General features: G+C 42.2%; 1 protein-coding gene across 1 annotated transcript in view; it reads right to left on the bottom strand.

Annotated features, from left to right (window-relative positions):
- The window catches only part of ARHGAP12 (Rho GTPase activating protein 12), a 222,388-nt gene that overhangs the window by 74,418 nt on the left and 128,016 nt on the right, over positions 1-19,954 (bottom strand). Inside the window, 4 exon segments of the mRNA XM_030199157.1 lie at positions 296-377; positions 2,322-2,380; positions 12,003-12,074; positions 18,408-18,533. Of these exon segments, the coding sequence (XP_030055017.1) occupies positions 296-377; positions 2,322-2,380; positions 12,003-12,074; positions 18,408-18,533 (339 nt within the window).

Here is a 19,954-nt window from a genome sequence, read left to right as displayed (position 1 = left end):
CGGGAAACCAGTGATCCTGAATATAACATATGAACACAGTATACAAAAGTTCTGATGACACTTAATTGTCATCATTTTCTTGTTTGTTTGTTTTACCTATCACAAAAAGGAAGTATGCCTAGAAACTGCATCAATCAAATGAACAAGCAAGCATTTTAAGGAAGCAATTGCTTTCTATTACTGAAGAGATTAATTTTACAATTAAAAAAATAAATTACATTTCAGTGCTGCAATACTCTTGTGCAAAATATCAAAACATAATTGTATTTGTAATGCCAAATATCAAGATCCTTACCCAACTTGCTCCACTTCCTTGGATTTTAGGAAACAATAAAGATGAGCCTTGAAGTACTGCCCAAGCAGAGGTCCAGTTCTTCCTGAAATTACATTAATATATATTTGCTGAAAGTCAATAACACAAGTTCACCTTTATATTTTATTTATTTATTTATGGTCTGCTTATATCCCACATTTTCCCACACATGCAGGCACAATGTGGCTTACAAAAAGTTAAATAAAATCACAAAATAGGAAACTTAGAAAAGTATACAAGGAGGAGACAGGATGAAAAACATCTAACAGGGTGGATCAAGCAGGGTAAGGGTCAAGGAGAGTGCATCAGTCAATGGTGAAAAGTGGGGAGTAGGTCTTGGCAAAGAAATAGGTCTTTAACAACTTCTTGGTTAGAAAAGGCACACTACAGGTCTTCCAGAGCTCAGAATGAATGTAAAGTTGCAACCGTTCTCTCATGCAATGGTCTCCTCAATTTCTTCAATTAGTTCTATAGGTCAAGAACAAGTACAACTCAGAGAGATGGGGAGGGTTATGTGCCTGAATAATCTCTCTGTATATGGTGAACATCTACCACACGTAAACAACTCTGCTTTCTCTGTCTATAAGCAAAATTAAATCAGGCACACAAGTGGGTGACTCCCAAGTTCAGGGTTCCTCCAGTTAACAGATAAATTTCCCAGAGTTGAGGTGCAACCTAGTTAGATTGTGATGCAAGAGTTGAATGGATCACAAAGACAGTCCAACGTATGGAGGGTCTTCAGGTAGGCAGCACTATATTCAAACTCTACAAGCTTGACTTGATGCTACTGATATGTGGTCTACTCCCATTGCCTATAGCTTTATCCTACCAAAACTGGAATGTTATGGGTTACAAGCTGCTCTTCATCTCCTACACTCACCCCAACACTTTGTGGATCTTCCATAACCCTGGTTGACTCCTTCAGGTATCTGGGTGTAGTTTTTGATTCACATCTATCTTTCAAGTCCCAGATTACATCAATGGTAAAATTATGTTTCTACTTTCTTCGTCACATCTGCTCTGTCATTATTTGGATGTAGCATCATATGAAACTTTACTCTATACCTTGGTAGCATCATGCCTGGAATATTGCAATATAATCTACGCAACTCTTCCTTTATCTCTGCTGTGAAGGCTTCGGTCAGTACAGAATATAGCTATTCAGATTCTTACATGTGCATCACACCATCACTGTATTACTCCTCTCTTAGCAAAGTATTGTTTGTTTTCTACCTCCTTACAAATCAAACATAAGATTCTAACCTTATATTTTAAAGTTCTTTGCAATGGCTCCTCTTCTTACCCCTTACATGCCTAGCTGTTTATTGAGCTCTTCTACTGACCAGTCTGGAGTCCACCCATCACTCAGCTTTTTTCTGTACTGCCTCTACCCTATGAAATTATCTTCCTTCTGCTGTAAGAGCAGGAACATTCCTATTCTAGATTTAGGTCTGGCTTAAAAGTTCATCTTTTTACTTCAGCATTCCCTGACACCACAGGGGGTAGGCATACCTGGAGGCAGTGGACTAACAGTTTGTAATTTCTTTTCTTTACCTAGACTGAAACTGAAAAACCTACAGGACTAACATTCAGCATACCTGATCACAATGTAAAGATAAGTTACCTGCTTATCTAAGCTGGATTCAAAGCCCTCTCCATTTAAGCTAGGGTAGCTATTTCTGCAGTTATCCGGATAGTCCTAAATAGCATAATGTCTCCTCCCCCTCCCCTACCTAAACACACAATGATTTGCAAGACATCGGGATACGTGACCAAACATTATGCATAGCTGCCTCAGAATTTAAAAATAAGGATTTATGCTGTGAATTCTGCAATTAGCCTCATAAATCCATTTGAAAACTGATTTCCATCACAAAGCTGCAACAATCTCAAATGAAAAAAACAGCAGGAAGTGTATGCCACCACTTGCACATTGTACAAACACAAAACCTATAAGCTCTAAAGAAATGTAGAATACTAATCCAACTATAACGGAACACCTACTCACCGAACTTTTTTCCCATTTTCTGTAATTTTTGTGACATTTAGTACACCATATTTTTCCTCCTGCAATATAGAAAAAGACGTCACATGTCCTATCACTCATTTATCACATGCATCCCCCTACCAGTAAGGCCATGAACTTGGGTCAAATCACATAGCTTTATTGTAAAGAAAATAAATGCTGAAATAGATGTGCATATAAGACCAATAAGGGTTCCTTTACAAATATGAAGTGAAAAGTATAACCATGCAAGCGATTTCTGACATACATCGAAACAAAAAACATTTTTCATAGGACCTCATGAGAATAACTTTGTATAGAATGTCAATCCATATGTTCAAAAATAAAAACTAACTCAATGTGAAACCTTTTATCAAATGTGACCATCTCTAGGAAAAGATGGTAAAGTCACCAGAAACCAAAAATGAGGTTTTAATTAATTCCGTTAAAGCAAACAACTTGTAATACAACAGTCCAAGTCCTATCTTGTTGTGAAAAGTTTAAAGTTAGAGGCTCAAACATGCAACTTTTGAAGACTGCTTATGAAAAATTGGCCACTCACGACATTTCGGGTCTGCTACGTTATCTTTTCCCATAGACGGTCACAAATATGTACATCACAGACAACAAAGCATGTATGTGGCAGAAAGCATATAAGTAGTCATTTTGCTAAAGAAAACATTCAAAAAGAGTGGCATTATACTGGGCTTTCCATGTGTAAGAAGAGCTACTTACAAATGTAAGTGCCAGATCCTGTGAAACTGCTTACTGAAGGTAGCCAATTAACGAATCAAACTCTTAAACACAAACCAATAAAGCACTATACTCCCCCCCCCCCAAAAAAAAAAATTCTCTAAACCCCAGGTCCAAATAAGCTCACAGTAACTGCAGATGTGGAAAATTTTCCACATTATACAAGTGTTAAAATTCATTCTCTCTCTCTCTCTCTCTCTATATATATATATATGTATATACACACACGCACAAAATAACATAGTAGATGACAGCAGAACGGTAACGGAATTCAAACATGCGTGGGATAAACATAAAGGAATCCTGCTCAGAAGGAATGGATCCCCAGAAGCTTAACCGGTGGTGGGAGGCAGGGCTGGTGGTTGGGAGACGGGGAAAGTGCTGGGCAGACTTATACGGTCTGTGCCCGAGCCAGTGGAGGGGGGGTGGGGCGGGTGGTTGGGGGGCGGGGATAGTGCTGGGCAGACTTATACGGTCTGTGCCCTGAAAAAGACAGGTACAAATCAAGGTAAGGTATACACAAAAAATGGCACATGTGAGTTTATCTTGTTGGGCAGACTGGGTGGACCGTGCAGGTCTTTTTCTGCCGTCATCTACTATGTTACTATGCAGATAAACACCTGTACGGTCCATCCAGTCCGCCCAACAAGATAGCCTCATAGCACAAGGTTTTATATGATACTTCTTATGTATACCTGATCTTGATTTGTCTTTACCATTTTCAGGGCATAGACCGTAGAAGTCTGCCCGGCACTGTCCTTGTTCTAAGACTTCTGAAGCTGTCATTGAAGCCCCACTCCAGTCTATTCAAATCTGTTTAGCCACAATCAGGGCACAGGCAGTAGAAGTCTGCCTGCACTGGCCTTGTTCTCAGCTCTTTAGCATATAGGACCACCGCTCCCCCCCTTCAATTTGATCCTCCCTATCACTGCAATACAATTTGTACCATGTAACTCACTCAGTCTCTCATTGATTAACCTCCTTCTACCAGGTTTCTGAGATGCCTATTACATCCAGGGCTGTGGAGTCAGATTTGGAAGCAATTTTGGGTGGAATCAGAGTCAGTAAAAACATACTAGCTCCAGCTTCAAAATAAATAAAAAAAAACTTAGATTATAAAATTTGGTAAATTTATCATTTTATACATAGATGTATATTTTTGTCCTGGATATAAAGTACTGCAGGACAAAAAAATTAAAAGCCTAATATCAGTAGGAGTCATAGTTGAACAGTAAAAAAAGAGGATGCAGAGTCGAAGGTTTAGTGTACCGGAATCCACAGCTCTGATTACATCTACCTCTTTGTTTAGTGCTATATACTCTACCATCATATTTTTTTTTAGACTTCTAGCATTTTTATGCAGACATGTCAAAGTGTGCTTTTTGTTTGTATCTATGTTTGATAAAAAACCATCTTTTGTCTGCTCTTCACTTAAAATCTCCTGGCTTACTTTGCTTTCGTTGCAATCTCTCTAACGAGATGCCCTAACTTCTCTGTGTTAATAGTATCCTTCAAAGATGCCTCATTCCAAACCATGGCTCCTGAGTGACTGTTGGCTTTCCCCAGGTTCTAGTTTAAAAGCTTCTCTATCTCCTTTTTAAATGTTAATGTCAGTAACCTGGTTCCACCTTGGTTAACATGGAGTCCATCTTTTTCCCACCCCATGAGCCCAGGACCACTAACTCTTCACTATCCCTCTCTCATGGCCCTGTAACTGTGTGCGAGTTGCTAGCAGCAACAGTCTAAAGACAGACTGCCTTCAGCCATGTCCTCAGTGTGCCCTCCAACATATCCCGCTTCCTCTGCTTTAAGTCACTATGAGGCTTATTTTTAAAGCACTTAGATTTACAATGTTCCACGGGTTACTGTGGAGCTCATTTTCAAAAGAGAAAAACGTCCAAAAAGTGGCATAAACAAAAACATCCAAATTGGTATTTTCAAAACCAATTTTTAGACGTTTTCCTATGAAGTCCATCAGAAGTCTGTTCAAATCACAAGCGAGTGTGACAGGGGTGTGTTAAGGGTAGGATCTGGGAACTCATAACACTTGGATGTTTTTCAGCCATAATGGAACAAAACAAAAAACCACCCAGGACTAAAACTAAGATGTTTTGAGCTAGACCTGTTTTTATAATGAATAAGGTCACAAGGAGGCATATTTTCAAAGCACTTAGCCTTCCAAAGTTCCATAGGTTTCTATGGAACTTTGGAAGGGTAAGTGCTTTGAAAATATGCCTCAAGGTGCCCTAAAAGACCAGATGACCACTGGAGGGAATCAGGAATGACCGCTCCTTACTCCCCCAGTGGTCACTAACCCTCTCCCACCCACCCCCAAAAATGTGATTTAAAACATTATTTGCCAGCCACAGATGTTATACTCCGGTCCATTAGAACAGCACGCAGGTCCCTGGAGTAGACTAGTGGTGGGTGCAGTGTACTGCAGACAGGTGGACCCAGGTCCATAACTCCCCCTACCTGTTACACTTGTGGAGGAAACTATGAACCCTTCAAAACTCACCAGAACCCCACTGTACCCACATATAGATCTCCCCTTCATTCGTAAGGGCTACGGTAGTGGTGTACAGTTGCGGGTAGTGGGCTTTGGGGGACTCAGCAGACAAGATAAGGGAGCAATAGCGAGATGAAGTCCACTGCAGTGCCCCCTAGGGTGCCCTATTGCTTTCCTGGGATGTCTGGGGGAACAGTCAACTAAAAATGCTTGCTTCTCCTACATCCCAATGGCTTGATTTTGTGCGTTTTGCACTTGGACTTTTTTTTTTTTTTTTTCAAAAATGGACCAAAAAACAAAATATCCAAATCACAAAACCTTGTTCAAAACAGTATTTTTGAAGAAAAAAAAAAAAAAAAAGATACTTTTTCTTTTTTAAAGTGACCTTCTTTCCTATTCAGATTTTGGACATTTTTTGCAAAACGTCCAAAGTTGGACTTAAGTCATCATATTGAAAATGCCCCTCCACGTAACTTTGTAAGTCTAAGTGCTTTGAAAATCTCCCAACCAAGTATTATTCACTTACCTAGTGAGGTTTGCTTTTTTCTCAGAACTCCCTAAAGTTTAGACTTTCTTCATAAGAACAAAAATAATAAAAAAGGACTAAAATTGCCACCTCTATATTTTTTCAAATCCTGCTATATCTTGTTTGCAATGGGGCAACTAAAACTGTACACAATACTTAAAGTACAGTCTTATCATTGATCGATACAGAAGCATTATGATATTCAATTTTATTCTCCACACCTTTCTGAATAATGTCTAACCTTCCATTTGCTTTTTTGACTCTCACATTGACTGAACATTACAACCGTTTTGTCATACAGATGAAATGAGTCAAAATGTATTGAACTCAGCAAACATATATACAGTTTAATCTACAAAATATTGTACATTTAATGCACATTGAGTAGAAAAGTAACATGAGCCCCAAGCTGCCAAACTGCAAGGAACTCCAGTTCATATATCAAAAATACAATGTTAGAATACTGTTCCAGTCCAAGCTTTACAGAAAAAGTCACTAGATCAGTTAATCTTTCAACAACGACCTACAAAAAGTTCTCTAGGAAGCCATTCATGTTTACACTATCCGATGAAGTTTGCTTTAGGACTTTGACGACAGCTACTGTTAACTTTTTCTTAAATGACAAATTCTGCACCCTAGTAATAAGTGGTAATGCTTCAGTCAGTATCTTCAAAACTTCTAAAAAGTACTTCCTCAATATTTGTCCTGCAGGAATCAGAGATGATTTTGGAAAATTCAAAAGCCTAAGATTACACTTCTGTGACTGTTCTCTAAGATGACAGCTCTGCATAATAAGTTAAGCGTGATCACTGTATATTTTGATTTCAGCTTACATGTTTTTGAATCTTAAAAAATTGGACCTATGAACAGCTATGTTATGGAGTATGAGAGATGTTTACTCAACTTTGTACGATTACATCTGATGGTCCTATAAAAATGTGTAGTCAGGTTGGATTATTACCACCTATAATTTTTTACTCTCCAGTTAGTTTTTTTGTTTACCATAGTAAAGGAGGCTTAGTTTATAAAATACACAAAACTATGAACATACTTCAGCCGCATTTATTTATACCAGATCTTGAGCTAATGTAAATATAAGTGGCTGCATTTTAGCCATTTCAGCAATAATTTTGCTGAAATTCTGCTTATCCCTGAAAATATTTCTGGGATAAGCAGCATAAAATGTTTTGCATTTTGGGGGGAATCTTGCCAGGTATTTGTGACCTGGATTGGCCTCTGTTTGGAAACAGGATGCTGGGCTTGATGGACCTTTGGTCTGTCCCAGTAAGGCAATACTTATGTACTTAATTGTGCTGGTATTTTATAAAGACACAGAGGCCCTCCATGTGTAAAGAGTACGCATCAATCTAGATCAGAGGCAGAAGACATTTAAAAAGGCATGAAAGTCCTCAGAGGGTGAGCTATCTATACTCCAGATTGCACGGAGAAGGGAAGTCCCTTTTATATCTTATGGTATAAAAACTAATTCAAATTGTCATTTTTATATATAACTACAGTGATGCCTTTACATTATGGGAAGGGGAGGGGATATGGGAGGTGGGTTTGGGATGGAAGGTTATGGCTAAGTACTACGTGGGTGCGTTTCTCTACAACATCCGTAAAATCCGCCCCTTTCTTTCCGAGCACTCTACCAAAACCCTCATCCACACCCTTGTCACCTCTCGTTTAGACTACTGCAATCTGCTTCTTGCTGGCCTCCCACTTAGTCACCTCTCCCCTCTCCAGTCGGTTCAAAACTCTGCTGCCCGTCTCATCTTCCGCCAGGGTCGCTTTACTCATACTACCCCTCTCCTCAAGACCCTTCACTGGCTCCCTATCCGTTTTCGCATCCTGTTCAAACTTCTTCTACTAACCTATAAATGTATTCACTCTGCTGCTCCCCAGTATCTCTTCACACTCGTCCTTCCCTACACCCCTTCCCGTGCACTCCGCTCCATGGATAAATCCTTCTTATCTGTTCCCTTCTCCACTACTGCCAACTCCAGACTTCGCGCCTTCTGTCTCGCTGCACCCTACGCCTGGAATAAACTTCCTGAGCCCCTACGTCTTGCCCCATCCTTGGCCACCTTTAAATCTAGACTGAAAGCCCACCTCTTTAACATTGCTTTTGACTCGTAACCACTTGTAACCACTCGCCTCCACCTACCCTCCTCTCTTCCTTCCCCTTCACATTAATTGATTTGATTTGCTTACTTTATTTATTTTTTTTGTCTATTAGATTGTAAGCTCTTTGAGCAGGGACTGTCTTTCTTCTATGTTTGTGCAGCGCTGCGTATGCCTTGTAGCGCTATAGAAATGCTAAATAGTAGTAGTAGTAGTAGTTTAGCAAGTTTGACATATATTATTTGTATTTAGAGGGGCTGCAGCAGCACACGTTCTTCTGTACAGGGTGGTCATCCAACTGCTGCTTTTGCTCTGGGATGGTGGCTGGGCACCCCAGAGCCTTGTACACTTTGGCATGTTTACTGTACCCCCTATGTTTCTTTTCCCAATGAGTCAGGGGCAGAATAGGACTGCACACATTATTTCATGGAATATGAGTAGGATTACTTCCCAAGCTAAAAGGGCAAAAATATTAACTGCTATAAAAAGGCATAAGGCAGACACTGTTTGCATACAAGAGACCCAGCTGTCCACAGAGGAAAATCTCAAACTATGCAGGAATTGGGTTGGAGAGGTATATTGCTCTCCGGCAACAGGCCACTGAGGAGGGGTGGCAGTGCTGGTCTGGAGGTCTTTGCCATGCCAGATGGAGCCTCTTTTCACAGATGCTGAGGGCCGCTATCGGGGGCTTCAACTTAACTTGCAGGACCAGATTTTGGTCTTGGTGATGGTCTAGTGACCAGTTATTTACAACCGGAGGTTTTTCCCCAAATTACTACAAATGTGTCATAAGTATACAGATAAACCACTGATAGTAGTTGGGGACATGAATCTGGTCTTAGACCCTAATTTGGATCGTTCTGTCAATAAGCCCAGTGCTTCGGGGAGTGATCAGAAGTCGGATTATTTTTGCCAAGCCCTAGATCTAGTTGATCCTTGGCATTTATTACAGCCAGAAGACCGGGATTTTTTACCCATACATTCAAGGCACACCACACCCTGTCCCAAGCAGATTATGTTTTTGTGCATAGCACTCTATTTCCCCAAGTGTCATAGGCAGTCATAGGGCCAGAGGAAGTCTCTGACCATAGACCTAACTGCTGAGCCTTACTTTCAGCATAAACGGGGTTGGAAATTTCCTTCCTATCTATTTTCCACAGCAGATTGTCAAATCTTTAGATGCCAGGTGGGATGATTTCATCATAACCAGCAGCATACAGACAATCCATTGCTTTTATGGCCTACTGCCAAGGCAGGTGATACGTGGTGACATTACTTCATATGTCAATGCCATAAATAAGGGAATTTTGCAAGGCATTGTGGATTTGGAAAGGAAATTGCAGGCGCTTAAACCTAGATATATTACGCACCCTACGCCTGATACTTATGAAACTTTAATTACAACTAAAACCGCTCTGAATACACTTCTCCATAAGCGAACGTATGTTTCAGAAACGTAAATTTCACAAATCTGGAAATAAATCTGGTAAACTATTAGCAAATATCACAAAGTCCTAGAGTAAATTCAGGTTCATTCCTACTATCAAAACTTCTTCGGGGGAGACTCACATCTAGCATGGAAGAGATAATGGAGGCTTTGGAGTGGAGAAGTAGCCTAGTGGTTAGTGCAGCGGACTTTGATTCTGGGGAACTGGGTTCGATTCCCACTGCAGGTCCTTGTGACTCTGGGCAAGTCACTTAACCCTCCATTGTCCCAGGTACAAAATAAGTACCTGTATATATGTAAACCGCTTTGAATGTAGTTGCAAAATACCACAGAAAGGCGGTATATCAAGTCCCATTTCCCTTTCCTTACTCACTTTCACAAGTTGTATGCTGCTGCTGGTGGTGATGCCACTGCAGTTGGAGTGGAACAGATTCAGGACTATTTGCAGAATTCGGGTATGCCCTGCCTTTCTATGAAGGCAATAGAAGCTCTGAATAGACCATTAGAAGCGAAGGAAGTACAGGTTGCCAACCAAGCCCTCAAGTTGTGTTCCACCCTGGGCCCCAATATGTTTACAGGGGAATTTATAAAATGCTGTCCACCAAGTTGATAGGCTCCCTCTTAGATTATTTTGACCAGGCGATAGAGAAACAGCAGTTCCCTCTACAAACCAATATAGCCCTTATCAGTCTTCTGCTTAAACTGGGCAGGCAGATCGACCTTCCGGAAGCTTAAGATACTTTCCAGATTTCTAGCCGAGAGATTGGCAGTATGTCTGCCTTGGCTTAGTATGTGATGCTCAGGTTGGTTTTATTAGGGGCTGCCAACCTGTGGTCAAAGTCTAGAAGTTGTTGCTGGCCATGGTACAGGGCTATCAGGCTGGGGAGCCCTTATTGCTGGCTAATTTGGATGCTGAGCGTGTATCTTCTCAGGTCAAGTGGCCCTTTCTTTTTCAAACATTAATGTGTGTGGATATTGACGGCTCATTTCACCAGACAATTTTGATGCTTTACTCCAACCCTCAGGCATCTCTGCTAAAGGGGTATGTGCGGCCCCTTTTTCTATTGCTTTTGGCACAAGGCAGGGGTGTCTCCTTTCCCCACTCTTATTTGTTTTGTCTCTTGAACCTCTGTTATGCACACTTTGCAGGGATGAGGAAGTAGTGGAGATACACATAGGGGAGTATTCTAAAAGTTCTAGCCTATGCGGATGACTTGTTGGTTTTGCAAGACCCACAACTCCCTATTCAACAAATCTGGACTTTCCTCCTGGATCAGACTCTAGAGTATTTGCCTGCTGGGGAGCATCGGGTATATACTATCTGTACTCTTGCTGAATTACAAAAAGTTCTCTCTCCTTGCCACAGACCAATTTGTTTATGTTCAGCTGCCAACACTACATGCACAGTTTAGATTGGGTAAATCTCTATGAGTATGTACAAGATACTCTCAACACTGAGCTTACTCTGGGTTCACAGAATAAGGTGTCACTGGCGCTTCATGACAGATACGTCCAGGACACGACAGAGGACTTAGATTATGCTCAGTTAGCCAGGGCGTGGTCAGTGGAGCTTGTAGTGGACATCACTGCTAAGCAACTAGAAGATAGCCTGTTGGGAGTTCAACGTCAGTTTAGCAGTGCACTGCAGTGGGAATTACACTATAAGTTTGTGCTGTGTTTGTATATATCGCCCAATAGGCTTATTAGGCTACTTTTTGTGCTTCACCTGCATGCCCTAAATGTCAACATCCCCAGCTATCTTGAGTCACATGTTTTGGGAGTGCCCACGCATACAATGCTTTTGGACACAGTCGCTTCATAGTGTGGCTAGCCAATGGTCGAGAAGAGTATCTCTATCCTCTAGGCTGTTAACTGACATCTATGACATTTCATTGCCCACTCTGCCTGGCATGGGGGGTTTCTTCACTGGGCAATGTTGATAAAAAGTCATTCTGCTTTACTGTTCATTGCCGGATATGTTCAATAAAAATGATTTAAAGATATATTTACAGTGGGAAAGAATTTTTCATAAATCAAAATCATAATTGACTATAAAAAAATAGTTCAGATTAACTCATAGCTTTATTTAAATATTTCTCTCTTAAATTCCAGCTGAAACAACACAATGTGTTCATTACATGACCAACCACCAACAAACACTCCCATGTTTAGCTCTGTTTCCTTTAAATCAACGTTAGTTTTTCAAATCTCTTTCAGTAATGCACATTACATGGAAGTAAGATTGTTAATTAAGACAAAGAACTGAAAATTAATTTTCAGACTCTGTTTATAAAATGTATGCAAAATGGCAAGTTTTATACTAACTGTGCTTAGATGCTTAGGTGAGGAAGGAGAAGAATCATCAGGGAAGTAGGACTTTGAAGAAGTTGGAGAATCCTGCAAAACAGAAAAAGCAAAATATATAAGCTCAATCATAGCAGCTTAATCTTATCTCTAATGATATAAAAAATAATAATACAATTAGCTAAGAAGACTACTAAGACACATACATTCACACAACCCACAGAAAAAATCCAACATTTTATAAAACATATAAAAGTAAGAAAGGTTATCATGTCTCAGTGCAGGTATCGTCTCTCACAGTATTGTCTGCCTAGTGAACTTGTGCCTTTTTCTCACAGTAACACAGTAAATGATGGCAGTAAATAAAGACCTACACAGCCCATCCAGTTTGCCCAACAAGTTGGCCTGAGCCGTATAACGCCACTCTGTGCAGGCCCCAGACATTCATGCTTAAATACTGGTTGTCAGGTTTCCACCATACCAAACATATAGGCAGCCAAACATGATCAAAGTCTTGGTTATATTTATATAATGCATATATCATCCCCAAGTATTGCTGACAGTATTTAACTTACCAGTCAAGATGTCTTCCTCTCCCCCAAGCTGACAGCACCCTCACTCGCAGCAAGTGAAAGAGATCTATACCAGTCTTTTACCTTTAGCAGGACAGAGACTATATAAAAGTCTGTTCAGCATCGGCCTTGGTGTCCCCTATGCTGGAGCTGCTGAATCTTCTTCGGTCTTTTGCCATTTGTGGGACACAGACCACAGAAGTCTGTTCAGCTTCTGCTTTAGTTTCCACTACTCTTGCCTAACATAACACCTCAACAGCCAAATGGTATTTCCATCCTCTTTCAATTTAGGCAACCCCTGTGTCTATCCCACGCATTTTGGAATTTGCTTAGCGTTTTTGACTCTACCACCTCTTCTGGAAGGGTGCTCCAGGCATCCACTACCCACTGTGTGAAAAAATATTTCCTGACGTTATTCCTAAGTCTACCTCCATGTAACCTCCATTCACGTCCTCTAGTTCTACCACCCCTACATCTCTGGAAGAGGTTTGTTTGTAGATTAATACCTTTCAAGTACTTAAATGTCTGTATATCACATTGTCTCTCTAGCATATACATATCTAAGTCCTCCAGTCTCTTCTCATATACCTTATGGCACATACCCTTGTACCATTTTTATCACCTTCCTCTGAACCGCCTCAAGTCTTTTTATGTCCTTAAAGAGATACATCCACAAAATACCTGAGAGGCATTTCAGATCTGCATCAATAACACAGTAGAAAAAAGCAGATCCAGATATGAAATCAAACAGCAACTTTATCAGAATAAAACTCAAGTGGTCCACATTTTGCCCTATCAAGGGGCTGCCTCAGGGGTATAGTAAAAACAATAGCCAAAAAAAAAAAAAAATACAATCACAAATATAAAACATAAAATCTCAAACATAAAATGTAAGGGTTCCTGAATAATTTTTGTATGTAGCTGGCATGCACAGGCATGTTAATATCTTTTGATTGCTTTTCTTTTTGTGCGCTTATTATATTTTGTATATCCATATTTATTGCAGTTAAAATGTTCATGAGCATTTCACTTGATTTTCTACAGGCATACACAAAAGTTATTCTGGAACCCTCACATTTTTTGTGTTTTCGGTTTTATTTTGTATTTATGGATTGTATTATGTTTTAGCTATTGTTTTTAGTATATCCCTGAGGCAGCCCTTGATAGGGCGAAATGTGGACCACATCAGGTTTTGTTCTAATAAAATTGCTGTTTGGACTCCATACACGGATCTGCTTTTTGCTATGTCTTGAAGAGAAATGGTCTCCCAAACTGGACACAATGCTCCAAGTGGGACCTCACCAATGACTTGCACAGGGGAATCAACACTTCCTTTCTTCTGCTGCTCCCCCTGAGCAATGTGTCTTTCTCACTTGTTTCACAGTCTAGACTTCAGTGAAGAAGTATAAAAGCAACACTCATGAATGTCAGGTCTTCTGTGATTTGTGGCAGATAAGTACGGTAACGTTGGTCTAGACTGTTTGATATACTTCCTGGTGCAATGCCATTGAGCTTAGCTGATGGAATTTGGAATGGAAGTCCTGGAGTCAAATTGGATCGAATAATCCACCACAAAAGAGAGTGAGCAAGTTCCAGGGACACTCCGATGACATCTTCTAGACCTCCCGGGACTTGGCACCACTGAGATGCCAGGGTCCATTGGACAGATCTCATATGAAGGCATGTCACAGGAGTCACATAAACTGTGGAGGCTATGTGGCCCAACAACCTCAACATCTGCCGAGCCATGGCCTGCTGAGAGGCTCAAACCTGAGAAGCCAGTGCGACTAGGGCATCTGCTCTCGGTCCCGGGGAAAAAGCATGAACCTTCTGCATATCTAGCAGGGCTCCAATGAATTCCAATTGGTGGGCAGGGTAAAAATGGGTTAGTTTAGAATGAACCCTAGTAGCTCCAGCACCTGAGTAGTCCTCTGCATGGACTCCTGAGCACCGACCTTGGACATGCTTTTCACCAGCCAATCGTCGAAGTATGGGAACATATGAACCCCCAGCCTGTGTAGTGATGCTGCGACTACTGCTAGGCATTTGGTAAAGACCCTGGGAGCTGATGTAAGGCCAAAGGGCAACACATAGTACTGTAAGTGCTGTGTTCCCAGCCAAAATCAAGATACTTCCGGTGGGCTGGAAGTATCAGGATTTGACTATATGCATCCTTTACGTTCAGAGAGCATAACTAATTGTTTTCCTCAATCATAAGAAGAAGAATGTCCAGGAAAATCATGCTGAACTTTTCTCTGACCAGGAATTTGTTCAGGACCCTTAAGTCTATGATGGGATGCATCCCCCATTTTCTTTTGCACGAGGAACTACCTGGAATAGAATCTCTGCCCTTCTTCCCTTGGTGGAACGGACTTGACTGCATGGGCCTTTAGAGGAGTGGAGAGTTCCTTTGCAGGTACCTGCTCATGCTGACAGCTAAAGTAATGAGCTCTCGTTGGGCAATTTGGAGGTTTCCAAGGGCAATTTAGGGCGTATCTGAGACAAACTATTTGGAGAACCCACCAGCTGCAGGTTATAAGGGGCCACCTTTCATGGAAAATCTTCAGCCTCACCTAACCAGCAAGTTGTCCAGGACTGACAACGGCTAGGCTCTGCTGGAGCCAGTCAAAAGCTCATCTCTTGCTTTGACTGGGAAGTAGCAGGGGCATTAGGCACATGCTGTTGACAGAAACATGCAGCTATGAGAGTCTGTTATATTTTGGGCACAGATCCTGAATGCTACATCAAAAGTGTCGTAGGCGCCCCTGGCCAAGAACATATGACACACCTTCTGCTGCTTGGCCAACTGGCGTACCAACTCAGCCTGCTCTGGTGGGAGAGAGTCAGCCAAGTCTAGCAAGTACATGCTCTTGAAGAGCTGGTTAAGATTGTACATGGGACACGAGCAGAGAGGCCCGGAACATCTTCCTCCCAAAAGAGTCCAAGGTCTTAGGCTTCTCTGCCTGGGGGTACAAAGCATAGTCTCTAGAGCTCCTGGCTCTTTTGAGGGTGGATTCCACCACGATGTAATGATGAGGCAACTGGGGCTTATCAAATCCAGGTGTGCTGTGGATCCAGTACATAGTGTTGATCATCTTGGGCAGGACAGGGACCGACAGAGGGGACTCCTAATTCCCTCTTAGAGTACCTCATGGAGAGGGACAGTCATAACCTTCTTAGGAGGAGACTCATAGTCCAGGACCTTGAGCATCTAGGCCCTGGGCTCATCCTCTACCTCCAAAAGAAATAGAATGGTCTCAGCCATGTCCTTCACCTCCAAAGGAAATAGAATGGCATCAGTCATTTACTTCACAAAAGAGGGAAAAGGAATGCTCTGGAGGAGATTTTCTTCTTTCAAGTGGAGGGGAGGGTTCAGAGGGGATGTCATAGTGGAGGAGTGGCCTAGTGGTTAGGGTGGTGGACTTTGGTCCTGGGGAACTGAGGAACTGAGTTTGATTCCCACTTCAGGCACAGGCAGCTCCTTGTGACTCTGGGCAAGTCACTTAACCCTCCATTACCCCATGTAAGCCGCATTGAGCCTGCCATGAGTGGGAAAGTGCGGGGTACAAATGTAACAAAAAATAAAAATAGAACTCAACCTCCAAAAAGTACCATGGATCCTCCTCAGACTCCCATGAGCGCTCCTCATCGGTGTTAGTCCAAAAACTCCTCATGGGAGGGCAGAGACTAAGCCTGCCTCGACTTAGAGGAACCATGTCCTCGAAAACGGCATCAAGGAGTTGGCTCCCACCTTGACTCCAGTGAAGCTTCCTCTACCAATCTCGAGGGAGTACCAGCTTGAGTGGCAGTCGATACTAGAACCGCACGCGACACCGGCATCAGAGGCCTCACCGCAGGATGAACAGGCAGCAGGGTAGGCACAAGCACCTCAGATGCACACCATTACAATAGTCGATCCAGCAGCTCGGGGAGCAAGGCCTGGATGTGCTCGCTCATCGATGGCTGACACCAAGAACGGCTGGGATGCCGGCTCAGAGACCGGCTGCAAAACTGATGGGGATGAGACGGAAGCTGGGTACTGGCTGATAGGAGACAGACGTAGCGGTACCTCTTGAATGAAGGGGGGAGCAGTCCTTCTGGCACTGAAGTTTCTCAGGTGCCGAATTCCTTGATGTCCCAGAGCTCCCGGCACTGTGTGTCAAGGACGATTGATGCTGATACTTCTTGGCCTTTGCCCAAAGCTCACCAACGAGGCTCCTTGGTGTCGACGAGGAAGACATCGAATCCACACATCCCCCCGGGGTCGGGTCTGACTCTGGACGGTCCTGGGGGCCCTGCACAGCAGTCGGTATCGAGGCAGGTAGAGACCCACTCAATGCACTACTGCTCCCTGTGTCAACAGGTGTAGCAGCAGCCATGCAGACCGACGTTCCCAATGCTGGTGCAGCACTCAAAATCGATGCCGACATCGAGAAATTGGACCTGGCTCCAAATATCCTTTCACATTGAGCCTCTCTGGCAACCTGGGTCTGCTTCTTCATCCGAAGACAGAGGATACAGCTAGCAGGGTATAGTTGGGCCCTAAACACTGAAGGCACCAAGAATGGGTGTCCTTGCTAGAAATGGTCTGATTGAACTGGGTACAGAGCTTGAAGATCCTGGGAACTGAGTGGACATGGATGGAAAAAAACTCTGTAGCCAAATCAAAGTGATGGTGCAGGAAAAAGGGGCAAGACACCAGAAAAAAAAAAAGGAAAAAAACAGGCTGAGGTCAAGGCCTAAATGCGACCTAATGATGTGGAAAACAAATGAAACTTAAGACTTCGAAAATAAGAAACTAAAACTGTACAGGGAAAGAAAGAGGGAACAGCTGCCACTAAAAGCAGCCACTCTTCACCATGGTAGAAAAATAACTGTAGTAATCACGCTCTCGCAGTGGGCAGGAAGGCACTAGCACATGCGCGGAACAGCATGTCTCACACTCCACAAAGTTCTTGTTAAAGTTTGTCATAATATCCGGACCGGACAATGCGGGAACGCGTTACCCATTTGTGAGAATTATGGTCTGTTTGTCCTCGGGGAATAGTTAAAAAGATAATTCAACTCCAAGGGGTGTAAGGATACCTGTCCTGCTGTACTCGGAGAACACCTGCTACAGGTAAGTAACTTCATTTTCTCCGAGGACATGCAGGACAGATGCATCCTTACACTTGGGAATCCCTAGCTACCAGGCTCACCGAAAACAACTCTAGGACAAGAGTCTCGCAACAGCAAGACTAACTTGAATCCAATTAGCTTTAAGCTATATACAAACTGCGTAAGAAGGTGCAGCCTGGAACAGAATAAAAAAGGGCCTAGGAGGGTGAAATTGGATTCGAGACACCAAACAAATTTTGCAAGACTGTCTGGCCAAACAGACTGCCACATCTGAAGTCAGCCACCTGTGTTTAAAAAAAATGGCATGTGCATAGAAAAAAATATTGACTGTCATTTGAATACTATGCTGCTCTTTTTTTTTTTTTGTAACAGTTATAGTAATCATTAAAATTACATAAGAACAGGGGGGGGGAAAAGTTTCATTCCTTGTATTCTGAAGGAGTTTAACTTGCCAAAACTAGTGGGCCCCACAGCACTACAAATGTTTTCTATAGAACTGTATGACACTGCCACTCAACTCTTTAATAAATCTATCTAAGTAATTTCATGTAAGTGCTGACTTCCTTCAAGACTGCAGAAGTATGCCAAAATAACAGGTCTTAACAATTCCCAGCAAGACTTTAACATTCCAATAAAGTCAATAAGTTATAAAGGGAGGTGCTTTTACTTAATCAAATAATGGACTACAAAGAAAACACATTTTCCTCACTATACAAATAATTCCACTCCATCCTACCTTGTCATTTATGTCCAACATACATGTACTGTGCCTCCATTTTGTCAGAACTATTGGGTCTTGTAGCCTTCTATCCAGACTCCTACTTTTAATAATTTCCTTTTGAGGTTGTAATGAGGCTTTATACTAAAAATAGGAAAAGCAAATAAGTTGACATGTCGCTAACAAAATCAAGATATATTACTTTTCATATACCTAACAGAAATACAGCATACTCAGTCTGTTGTGGTAGTCAAAATAATGTTTAGAGTACAATCTGAATTTTTAAACCCACAAAACTGAAATGTAATTATATTTTTCTTGGTGGGGAGGGGGGGAGGACAATCCTTAAAAAGAAAGTGCCTTCACACAGCTAAAAGACCTTTTATGTTTAAATCTGTTTATTGACTTAACATACAGAATAAAATGCTTTCATCACCTTTCAGTCAATAACAGCACATCAATAACAGAACTAGTACAACAGACAACTGTCGGTGTTTCTTCCGACGTCAAATAGTTTTTGGTTTTCTCCCCAGACCCCCCCTCCCCTTCCCTCCCCACCCCTTTCAAGAAACATTTATCCATACTGTATTACAACATGGGGTACAGACAAATATAAACTTACATATGAATAATAATGAATACATACCCCGTACCCCCTGAATGTCACCTTTTAACACTTAACATGCCCAACCTACCCCCCCCCCCCCCCCATTAAGACAAACTTCCCTGACAGGTACTTCACCCTACAAGCCCCCAAACCTTATCTTCCCAATCTACCCTCCCTCCCCCTCCCCCCAAACCACAAAGAATAAATAAGACGAAGTTAAGGGAAAAAAAAAAAACTTCAAAGGCGATTCAAAATGAAGCTGCGAGCCTTGGCTGACAGAGATTGAATATACTGCTCCCAAATCCTCAGAAACGCTTTCCGTCTTCTAGGGGAGCATCCCACCATCCTATGTTCCTGCATCATCAGCTCATGTATGCGGTTCCTCCAGTGCCAATAGTCCGGCGGTTCCTCCTGCATCCACGCCTCCATAATGAGCTTCTTCCCTATAATTCCCGCCTTTCGAATGAACTGCCGAGTCCCCCCCTTATGCTGCTCAAAGACTTCGTATCTATCAAGCAGAAATCCCTCTGGGGAAGAGAGAACCCCTCCCTGTAACACTGATTCCAAATACTTGATTATGTCCCCCCAATAACGTCTTATTTTTGGGCACTCCCAGAGCGAGTGAAACCATGTACTCTCTCTCCCAGTCCACATTTCGCACAAGTCGGATCTTGGACACCCCCAAATCGGAATACCTGACACTTAGTCATGTATGCTCTGTATAAGATTCTAAATTGACATTCTCGCAATGTCGCATTACCTGACAGTGTGGGTATTCGTGCAGTTAATTTCTGAAAATCGAGGCTCAAATTGGGTCGTTGCAAATCTTGGGGCCCAGCGTTTCAGTATGTTCCCTGTTTCCCTCCCACCACTTTGTTCCCCCAAAGCTCTCTGTAGGCCCGAAACTGAGAGGTGCTCCCCAGGTACTGACCGAAAAAAGGCTCTAAGACGCCGTCCA

Source organism: Microcaecilia unicolor, chromosome 1, assembly GCF_901765095.1.
Source record: "Microcaecilia unicolor chromosome 1, aMicUni1.1, whole genome shotgun sequence".
NCBI classification, from domain to species: Eukaryota; Metazoa; Chordata; class Amphibia; order Gymnophiona; family Siphonopidae; genus Microcaecilia; species Microcaecilia unicolor.
This window is presented reverse-complemented; position numbering and strand designations above follow the sequence as displayed.